The sequence below is a fragment of the Capra hircus genome, chromosome 2 (genome assembly GCF_001704415.2).
Source record: "Capra hircus breed San Clemente chromosome 2, ASM170441v1, whole genome shotgun sequence".
Taxonomy (NCBI): Eukaryota; Metazoa; Chordata; class Mammalia; order Artiodactyla; family Bovidae; genus Capra; species Capra hircus.
Genome location: NC_030809.1, coordinates 17,538,260 through 17,549,077, shown reverse-complemented (window position 1 = coordinate 17,549,077; position 10,818 = coordinate 17,538,260). Strand labels below are relative to the sequence as shown.

The 10,818-nt window shown below is 45.4% G+C and overlaps 1 protein-coding gene across 8 annotated transcripts in view; it reads right to left on the bottom strand.

Moving 5' to 3' along the window:
- SP110 (SP110 nuclear body protein) overlaps window positions 551–10,818 on the bottom strand; it is a 52,468-nt gene continuing 42,200 nt past the window's right edge. For 3 of the 8 annotated variants that reach the window (XM_005676662.3, XM_005676663.3, XM_013973221.2), the window contains 5 exons: window positions 10,516–10,631; window positions 9,705–9,813; window positions 9,341–9,412; window positions 8,419–8,559; window positions 6,799–7,147 (listed from right to left, as the gene is read on the bottom strand). In XM_005676662.3, the coding sequence (XP_005676719.2) occupies window positions 7,034–7,147; window positions 8,419–8,559; window positions 9,341–9,412; window positions 9,705–9,813; window positions 10,516–10,631 (552 nt within the window). In that variant the 3' untranslated portion in view covers window positions 6,799–7,033. Of the gene's footprint in view, window positions 1,531–6,798; window positions 7,148–8,418; window positions 8,560–9,340; window positions 9,413–9,704; window positions 9,878–10,515; window positions 10,632–10,818 lie in introns of those variants that run through there. The other 5 variants (XM_013973220.2, XM_013973226.2, XM_013973239.2 and 2 more) reach the window with 5 other exon arrangements.

Sequence of the window (10,818 nt, the reverse complement as noted above, 5' to 3'; positions counted from 1 at the left end):
CCAAAGAATTGATGCTTTCCAACTGCGGTTCTGGAGAAGACTCTTGAGAATCCCTTGAACAGCAAGGAGATCAAATCAGTCAATCCTAAAGGAAATTAACCCTGAATATTCATTAGAAGGATTGATGCTGAAGCTCCAATTCTTTGGCTACCTAATGCAAAGACTCACTGGAAAAGACCCTGAGGCTGGGAAAGATTGAGGACAAGAGAAGGGTGTGACAGAGGATAAGACTGTTGGATGGCATCATTGAATCAATGGACATGTGTTTAAGCAAATTCTGGGAGATAGTGAAGCCTTCCCTGGTGGCTTAGATGGGAAAGCATCTGCGTGCAATGTGGGAGACCCTGGGTCGAGACCCTGGCTCGATCCCTGGGTCTGGAAGATCCTCTGGAGAAGGGAATGGCAACCCAATCCAGTACACTTGCCTGAAAAATTCCATGGACTGAGGAGCCTGGTGGGCTACAGTTCATGGAGTTGCAAAGAGTCAGACATGACTGAGCGACTTCACTTTCCAATTTTTCACTCAGTGCAGGAGAGGAAAGCCTGGTGTGCTGCAGTCTATGGGGTCAGAAAGAGTCAGACATGATTGAGGGACTGAACAACAGCAACAACAACAGTAGCCTCCTGTGTCACAGCTTGGGAGGAGGCAGCCCTGAGGTGGCCTGGATTCTCAGCAGCTCTGGCCAGTAGGGAATGGGACCATGCTGGACCAGGAAGAGAGAAATAGCCTGGGTACAGGACTAGAAGAGGTTTCCAGGGACACACAAGTCACACTGTCTGCAGGGATGTCACTGACACTGATTTCATTAAGAGTTTTTAATTTTATTTGTCTATGCACAACAAATTGAACCTCTGGCCCCTGCAGTAGAAGGTCTCAACCACTGGACCACCACAGAAGCCCCACACTAAGAGTTTTTATTGTTTAAGGAGATGGGGGCCCAAACTTGGTGGGCCTGGGCAGTGGGAGAACAAAAGGAGAACGGATCTGAGTCTCCAGCTCAGAAGGACTGGGGGAAGATATGGACCACTAAGCCTAGCAGAATAAATCAAACCCCGCTCTTTCAAGTAGGAAAGAGAACAGCAACAAAAGGAAGTTAAAGGGATAGATGGTCCCAGGGATAGGGGTCTTGGTTGTCATGGCAACTGAACTGATAGTGGCTGAAACTTTCATCCTGAAAGAAATGACTCTTGAGTGGTTTTCTTTTTTTTCCCCCAATAATAGAGCAATCCAGAGCCATGATAGAACAGAGTGAGAGAGACATGATTCAGCTTATCAGTGCCAGAATGAAAGAGAAGGTCACAAATGGAGTGAAGGTAATTTAGAGCACAGCAATCCTGCCTACTGGCAAACCAGCCGGGAGAAGGGTCTTTTACCATAACGCGTGGAGACTGTGCTGCAAAGAGGAACCTTTAGTACTCCCCGCAGGAGGAGTTGGAAATCCAAAGCCATCATTATCTCTGGAATCCATCATGCTCTCCAGGACGGGCACCCGAAGTCCTTACGGCCATATTTGTCGTCTTCCCTTCCAGCTATAAAAGGAGCTCTGTTTCATTACATGCTTTTCTTTAGGTGCCCAAACTGCTTACACCCCTTTCTGGATGATAAGTGAAGTCAGCCCATTTCACAGTTCACACTATTGTGGAAACAGCGGGAAATCAGAACCAAAGGGATCTCTATGCATTTCCTGTTTATTAGTCTGTGACAGTAGGTACCTAAATGGGAAGTTGCAAGATCCTGTTGAAGAGCTTTCAACTTGCTATGGGAGCAGGGATGGGGGCTCTGATGATGGTGTTACTCGATTTTTATCTGTCAGCTTGTGCTGCCTAACAAAATCTCACAGACTGAGTAGCTGAAACTGCAGCCATTTAGTTCTCACAGTTCTGGAGAATTTGGGTAGAGCAGATCAGAGCAATCTAGTAATTTGCACTGACTTCCTATTTTTGTCTTGAGGGAAGAAAACCACTGTGATAAGATAAAGTTTTTATCCCTTGAGGCTTTGTTAATAGATAGTAATTAGCAAAATGGAAGTGCTAAAAGATCATTGTTTAAAATATTGACCATAGAATTGCAATTAAGTTAGTATATTTAAGTCTCATACTAAGCGCCTAAGAAGAAGAGTGTTTTTATGAAATTCTTTTTTAATGATAAATAGGGAGGACCAAGCAAGGATAAAAGATGTTCTTGACAGTAAGCCCAGAACTAGTGGATCAGAAGGATGTAATGGAGCTGAAAATAGAACCACATGTGTATACTGAAAAGGCTCAGTGTGCCAGGCAAGACCAATGATAAGAATATTACACTGAATCCCATCCTGTCAAAAATAGCTAAACATATAATTACAGAGATAAAGGGGGAATTTCATACGTGTTCACACACTAGAAATATAATTTTGACTGAAATCAGACAGTCGAGTTGCAGAACAAAATGCTCAAAGACAGTGGAACAAAGTCTAAATCAATTTTGAAGGTGAGAAATTGTGATAAAATATATAGTGTAGCGCAATATGTTGTTAGTTAATGAAAACAACAGAAGACATTCTGAGATATGCAAAGACTCAGAAAACATATAACAGCCACGTGCCCTTCTTTTAAAGTTTCTTTAAAAACATATTTCAGTCAACAGAAAGATGTATCAAAAAAAGAAGTATGGAAATGCCATGGCAAGATAAGACCAGATAGGAAACTTAGACAGTAAGAACAGAAAACATTACTACTGTTCTCAAAAATCACTGCAGATGGTGACTGCAGCTATGAAATTAAAAGACACTTGCTGCTTGGAAGAAAAAATATGACAAACCTAGACAGTGTATTAAAATACAGAGACATCATTTTGCTGACAAATGTTCATAGAGTCAAAGCTATGATTTTTCCAGTAGTCATGTATGGATGTGAGAGTTGGACCGTAAAGAAGGCTGAGTGCTGAAGAATTGAAGCTTTCAAATTGTGATGCTGGAGAAGACTCTTAAAAGTCCCTTGGACATGTTTCAATGCCATTCTCCCAAATCATCCCACTCTCTCCCTCTCCCTCTGAGTCCAAAAGTCCGCTATACACATCTGTGTCTTTTTTGCTGTCTTGCATACAGGGTCATCATTGCCATCTTTCTAAATTCCATATATATGTGTTAGTATACTGTATTGGTGTTTTTCTTTCTGGCTTACTTCACTCTGTATAATCGGTTCCAGTTTCATCCATCTCATCAGAGCTGATTCAAATGTATTCTTTTTAACGGCTGAGTAATACTCCATTGTGTATATGTACCACAGCTTTCTTATCCATTCATCTGCTGATGGACATCTAGGTTGTTTCCATGTCCTGGCTATTATAAACAGTGCTGCGATGAACATTGGGGTACATGTGTCTCTTTCAATTCTGGTTTCCTCGGTGTGTATGCTCAGCAGTGGGATTGCTGGGTCATAAGGCAGTTCTATTTGCAATTTTTTAAGGAATCTCCACACTGTTCTCCATAGTGGCTGTACTAGTTTGCATTCCCACCAACAGTAAGAATCGAATCACCAGTCTATGTCCGATGCAGGACACAGCATGCTTGGGGCTGGTGTACGGGGATGACCCAGAGGGATGTTATGGGGAGGGAGGTGGGAGTGGGGTTCATGTTTGGGAATGCATGTACACCCGTGGTGGATTCATGTCAATGTATGGCAAAACCAATACAGTATTGTAAAGTAAAATAAAGTAAAAATAAAAAATTTAAAAAAAATAAAAAAATCAGAATTAAAAAAAAAAAAAGTCCCTTGGACAGAAAGAAGATCAAATTAGTTAATTCTAAAGGAAATCAACCCTGAATATTCATTGAAAGGACTGATGCTAAAGCTGAAGCTCCAATACTTTGGCCACCTGATGTGAAGAGATGATTCATTGGAAAAAACCCTGATGCTGGGAAAGATTGAGGGCAGGAGGAGAATGGGGTGACAGAGGATGAGATGGTTGGATAGAATCACCGACTCAATGGACATAAGTTTCAGCAAACTCTGGGAGGCAATGAAGGACAGGGAAGCCTGGTGTGCTGCAGTCTATGGGGTTGAAAATCACAACTCAGTGACTGACCAACAACAGGGTAACTCTAAATCTGACTGTGGCAATATACAAAAACTTGCAGACCTACCTCATTTATAAATACAAATGCAAAATCCTAAAAAATACCCTGTGCAATGGTATATTAAATACACAACAGAAACAAAAATTCCACGCAAATTTAGAATTCAACTTAGTTTTTTTTCATAGTGTTATGAGTGTAGAAATTCTGAAAATATTGTTGTTGTAGTTAAGATTTGAGAAAATGAGTAACTGTACTGTGGGAGAAGACAGGCACAGATATTGCCTGTAGGAAGACATGGGAGAAGCCTGTGGTGTTGGATGGGAATTAGAGGGATATAATATTTATAAATCAAGGGATTATCAAGGAATGTTCTCTGTCCTGCCGACACACACCTGATTGGATTTCTGAGTTACCATGGACCAGTGACTGCTATATACTATCCATTTCCCCCTGTTTGAATGCAAGTGTCTACAGCCTGTGTCATCATTATATTTGGAAAGTGGAGGAGACTAACTTGTCCTGTAGTTCACAGATCTTTGGTTCCACAGAAGATGTACCTGCAGGGCTGCATCCAATGGACCACACCTAAGGAACGTACCTGATTTGAACCTGATTTAGATGATGAGGTCCTGGACTTTGTTCCAGTCCTGCAATGAGTGAGACTTATTGGGATGAGGGGGTCGCGAGTGTCCTTTGCATGTGGGAAGGATGTTAATTGCTGTGGTCAGAGGGTAGACTATGGTAGGGTGTTTCTGAAGACCGTGGCAACATTTCTTGCCAAATAACATTCCCTTTGAAACATGGCTTTGCCATTCATCCTATCAAGAGGTACAGCCCATTTCCCCTCCTTGTGAATTTGGTCTGGTGATTTGCTTGGACTGACAGTATGTGGCAGAAGTAACACTGTACAAGCATGAAAGGGCTTGGTCAATACCATGTGGAACAAAGACAAGGCATCCACATGGAGCTCTTCCTAAATTTCTGGCTCACAGACAAGTGGACAACAAGAAGACTACTCCTTGAAGCCACTAAACTTTGGGGTCATTTGCTGCACAGCAATAGGTAGCTAATACGTGATCAAAGAGTCCTGGGGTCATTTCAAAATAACTCAGGAGCCTACTGAAGAGACTCTCACTCACTGATAAGCAAGTTGAGCAGCAATAAAGATATTAACTGCAATGGTTTGGAGCACATTAAATATTTAAATCCATGAGCTCAAGATACTTTATAGAAAAAAAAAATAAACCTCCGTGTCTATCTTTAGAGGCTATTAGGGAAACAACTCACTAACTTGAACATTTTAAATAAAGAATCCAGAATTAATCCTTTATTTCCTATACAAACTGTACTTCAAGGCAGCCAAATATTATTGAAGGGAGTCCTTTGCAGAAGAATTCTAACTAATAAATGTAGAAGGAATAGAGTGCTCATATGCTCAGTCATGTCCAGCTCTTTGCAACCCTTTGGAGTATAGCTTGCCATTGTCCATTGGATTTTTCAGCAAGAATACTGGAGTGGGTTGCCATTTCCTCCTCCAGGGGATCTTCCTGACCCAAGGATCAAACCCACATAGAAGGAGTAACAGAATCTAAATATCACCATTTTGCAAACCCTATTGAAACAGATTTAGGCAATAAGCATCAGTGGCTGCTAAAGTCATTAGGGGAAAGGATGATGTGTAACAGATGGGTCAAGTTGATAACACCTGAACCTGCTGTAAGATCTTAATATTACATGTTAATACACAGACCTCCCTGGGAAGTCTCTGTACTAAACAGTCAACTCGAAACAAACCTCCCCCAAACGTGAATCCAGGTAAGCCTCTAGATCTAACCTCTAGGTCTAAAAAAAAAAAAAAAAAAGCCAGATAGAAAAACACATGCCACTAAGAGCATGAGGGCTTCCCTGGTGGCTCAAATGGTGAAGAATCTACAATGCAGGAGACCCAGGTTTGATCCCTGGGAGGGAAGATCCACTGGAGAAGGGAAAGGCTATCCACTCCAGTATTCTTGCCTGGAGAATTCCATGGACAGAGGAGACTGGCGGTCTATAGTCCATGGAATTGCAAAGAGTAGGATACCACTGAGCGACCAACACTTTCACTTTCACAGGAGGATGTAGAAAAACCCAGAATATGGGAATTCCAGTCTAGTGGTTAGGACTGTGCTCTCACTTCGGAGGGCACAGGTTCAATGTCTGGTCAGGGAACTAAGATCCCACAAGCCAGGCAGCGTAGCCAAAATTGAAAACAAAGAACTAAGGCTCCAAAACTTTGGCCACCTGATGCAAAGAACTGACTCATTAGAAAAGACTCTGAAGCTGGAAAGCTTGAAGCAGGAGAAGGGGACAACAGAGGATGAGATGCTTGCATGGCATCACTGACTCGATGGACATGAGTTTGAGCAAGTTGTGATGAGTTGGTGATGGACAGGGAAGCCTGGCATGCTACAGTCCACGGGGTTGCAAAGAGTCAGACAAGACTGAGTAGCTGTACTGAACTGAAGGTCCCACAAGCTGCATGGTGTGGCCAAAAGGAAGAAAAAGAAAATTCTAGAACATGAAAAATTGCGTAGGGCAAAGACCCCAGGTTATCCAATAAGTAGACAGCAAGGAAGAAAGGAAGTGGGGAATATACAGACGAAAAGAACCTTAAGAGAGAGATTAGCTAAATTCAGTGTGTGAAAGTAGTTAGGATCCCAATTTAAACAAATCAATTGGAAAAGGATTTATGAGACAATGAAGAGAATGTGAACAGTCATGAGGTATTTAATGGTATCAAGAAACTATTAAATTGGGGTGGGGGAGTGAAATACAAAAAGAATAAAAGGAGGTGGAGGACGTGATGATTCTATGCAAAGTCTGGATTTGAATGACGAGGGCACCCAATAGCATCCCATAGTCGTTGGCAATCTAAGGATGGCCAGGGTACCATTATACGGATCCTGAAACTGGGATGATTTAGTCCATGCAGAACAGGATCAAGGACGAGCCTGGAAGCTGTTCTCACTGGCTTCATGACAAATAAGCAGTTCTTTGAGGCCCTTTTCAAATTCTGCCTCTAAATCCAGTCCTACTTGACCTAAGTCGGAAGCCTGAAAGAGAGAGAGAAAAAGCAAGCACACAGGAGCCCAAGGGCAAAGAATTAGTATCATGGATCACTCATGCTTTCTTAGGAGATCTGCTCTCCCTGCCCGAAAGCTGCACTCCCCCAGGTGACAAGCAGAACAGGAGGGAGAGGCTGCCACTCAGATGTTCAAATGCACGAGGCTCTGCCTGGTTGTTAACCTGGACTTGACAGCTGGTCTGGACCCCAGCAAAGCCTGACCTTGGGGCAAACCAGATAAAGCTTTTCTTGAAAGCCAGTTCTCTGAAGGAAAAATGACCCCTTCCATTCTCCAAGGCTATGACTGTGCCAGGCATTGAAGGGCTCCCTGGCCTGATTCTTCCCCCCTCCAGCTCCACAGGTGGACACCAGTTTACAGTCTGTGGCTCATGAACACGCCAACTGGTGGCAAGCAGGGAGGGAAGGAGGCTGGGTGGAATTGAGAATTCACTTTATATATGTCCCAAGAAATATCTGGACAAGTGAGAGTAAAAATCAGAGTAAACGCAATAAAGTTAAGAATGCCTTGGATTGCAATACAGTTCAACTAGCTGCTCTTCCTACCAATCAAAGATGAAACCAACACCAGCTGAGAGCAAATTTGGGTGTTTGAGTCCATTGGGAAACTCAGGAGTAAGAAAATCCGAGCATGAGCATCCTGAAAGTTTAATTCATTTCATCTTAATTAATTCATTTCTGTATTTCTGAGGCAGGAAGGACCATGTAAGCATAAACGCCTCCCCCTCCACCCTGCCCCACCCCATTTGAACCAGGAGGCAGGATGAAATTGACCATTCTCAGTGGGTGTGGCCTGTCCTTCTGGGACTGAAGATGAAATTTTTTTTCAGGTATAATTTACAAGGACCCTGCTTGCCGTTCTTTTTGACATCCTCCTCTCCGCCTCTGCGGCTTCCCTGGTGCCTCAGTAGTAAAGAATCCACCTGTAACGTGGGAGACCTGGGTTCGATCCCTGAGTTGAGAAGATCCCCTGGAGAAGGGAATGGCTACTGGTAACAGTATCCTGGCCTGGAGAATTCCACGGACTGTACAGTCCATGAGGTTGCAAAGAGTGAGACACGACTGAGCGACTTTCAGTTTCTTTCTCCACCTCTGAGATTGGGAGACCGTTTCCTTCTATAATCCTTGCTTTTTGAGCGCTCCCCAGCACAAGACTAGGCATGATCCTTGCAAAGCTCTGCTGTCCCAGAAATGAGGAGGAAGTAGAAAGGATGTGAAAGGGAGGCAGGAAATTCCCTTTACCTTGAAAAATGTTTTGTGGTTGTGAAATATCAGGCGCATGTCCCGTAAAAACCAAGCCATTGTGTACACTTTCTCAGTCAGCCTTTCTTTAACCAGGTCCAACCACATGGCTTCCCTAAAGGGCTCGCCATAATCTCGAATCTAGGGGCAAAGACATCAAAGAGATGATGTGAGCACAGGCATCGTCCGTGGAATGGATCCAACACCAGCCTTTATTTGCAGGGTAATACCCAAGTGGCTGAGTGGGTAAAGAATCAGCCTGCCAATGCAGGAGATGCAGGCACATGCGAGTTCGATCCCTGGGTTGGGAAGATACCCTGGAGGAGGGCAGGACAACCCGCTCCAGTATGCTTACTTGGAGAATCCCATAGACAGAGGAGCCTGGTGGGCTACAGTGCATGGGGCTGCAAAGAGTCGGACATGACCGAAGAGAGCAAGCACACATGTATGCGCTGATAATGATATCTGACGTCTATGTGCCAGCCATTGTTCTAAGCACTGCTGATATATCAATATATGATCTCCACAACAACAGGAAGAGATTGTTACTATAATTACCCCAGTGTTATTGATGAGAAACCAGGGAATGGAGAGGTTAAGTAAACTATCCAAGATTTCACAGCTAAAAACTGGTTGAGCTACATTGAAGCTACGTTCAAGTCTCCTGAGTCTGTATCCTCAACCCTATGCTCTCTGTAAGGAAGACATTCCCACTAAAGAGAAAGAGAAACTAAGATACTGTGTCCCAGAGCTGGTATGCAATGGGGTAAACTTTGAAGAGGCAGCCCCACTCCAGAGCCTGCAGCTAAACCTTCCACCCTCTACCAACAGAGATGCCTGCAGGATGCACACTCCACATTTCTAAAATGAGTTTAACAGCAGAGAGATGCCCAGAGGATGAGAAATGTCGAACAGAACTTACATTACATGGGGTCTCCGCAAAGAAAGAGCTTTGTGGATGACAGTAGGCTTTCAAGAGGAGAAACTCACATTTCTGTAAAATACGAAGAGGGATTTAAAGGCAAAATGCAGTCTGGAGAAAGTGAGGTCAAGCCTTTGCCCAGAAACCACACATAGGAGCAGCCAGACACAACCAGCCTTTTGACTGCATCTGCCAAGGTGCCGTGGTGGGGAGGTGAATGTTGAATTCTGTCTATCCTCCACGTTTGGGTGCTGAAGCTCCATCCTCGGAAGTGAGACACTGAAGGCTTTCTTTGGGTGCCCTTCCCTGGACCCTCTGCCTGTTTGAGGGGAAGGGGGAAGGCTTGGGTCCCCATCCCACTCACCAGCTGCTCCTCCGGCTGCATGGACCTTGCCCGAACCTCAGATTCCTGGAGACCCTGCTGGTTTCCTGAAGACTCCTTTATTCTGCAGAAGGTGCAACTCCATGGGCTCCTGCGGGGCCGGGCATAAATGAGCGAGGACAAGGTCCTTGGAAACAGCCACCGTTTTCCTTTTCCTGTTGGATGCAGCCAGGGAAGGAAGGGGCCACCTCCTCGAGTCTCTAAGACTCCCAAGGCGGAGGGGGTTGCGGGTGGGGGGATAGGTGGGTGGGAGTGGAGTGCAGGAAGGGGTCCCATTGAGAGAGCCACAAAGCAGTCTGAGTGTGGAGGGCGGTGTCAGGGTGAGAGGTGGGTTCTCCTCTCCTCCTCTATGCTCCCGGGAGCACAAGGGGCCCTGCACACCTAGTTGGAGTATCAGAAACTGGGTCTTAACCCCCTAGGTGACTGAGGCTCCATCAGCCTGTTGAGACTGCAGGGGAAATCGGAGAAGCAGGCCACGTTTCCTGCCTTTTCTGAGAAATCACAGAGCACAAATGGTGTTTTTCCGCCCTTTGGACAGGAGTCTGGGTTACGAAACTGGGAAAGGACAACTCCCAGGGGCAGGGGCAGTGTGGGGGTCAGCCCGACTCAGCCGCAGACTCAGAGGCACTGATACCACGGGAAACACGGGCTGGGGTGTGTTAACACAGCCCCGATGGGGCTACGCGGGGTCACCCTGGGCTCTGCCGGGCCCGCGGCTCTGCCGGCCCGCGGCTCTTCCAACCCGAGATGAGCGATCAGAGGCGGAGCCCGGGCGGGGCTGCGTCTCACTAACCTCTCAGCCTCCGAGGGTGGGATGTGGCAGTCCTCGTGAAAGAATCGTGGGCAAGTGTCACAGCGGAGAAGCGAGCCCCCTTTGCAGCACACCTCACATTCCTTGGAGTTTTCCTGCTAAAAGGGGATTGGTACCTGAGACAGGTTGCCCCCCTTCCCTGGCCTGGCCCAGAGATGCTCTCAGCCGCTGCGCGCAGGCCCAGGTAAGCTCGTGGGCAACTCCGAGAACAGTCCCTGAGGTTATGCTGACACACGGACGGACGGACGTACACAAAGGCGCAGAGCTGTTGTGTCAATGGGTTGC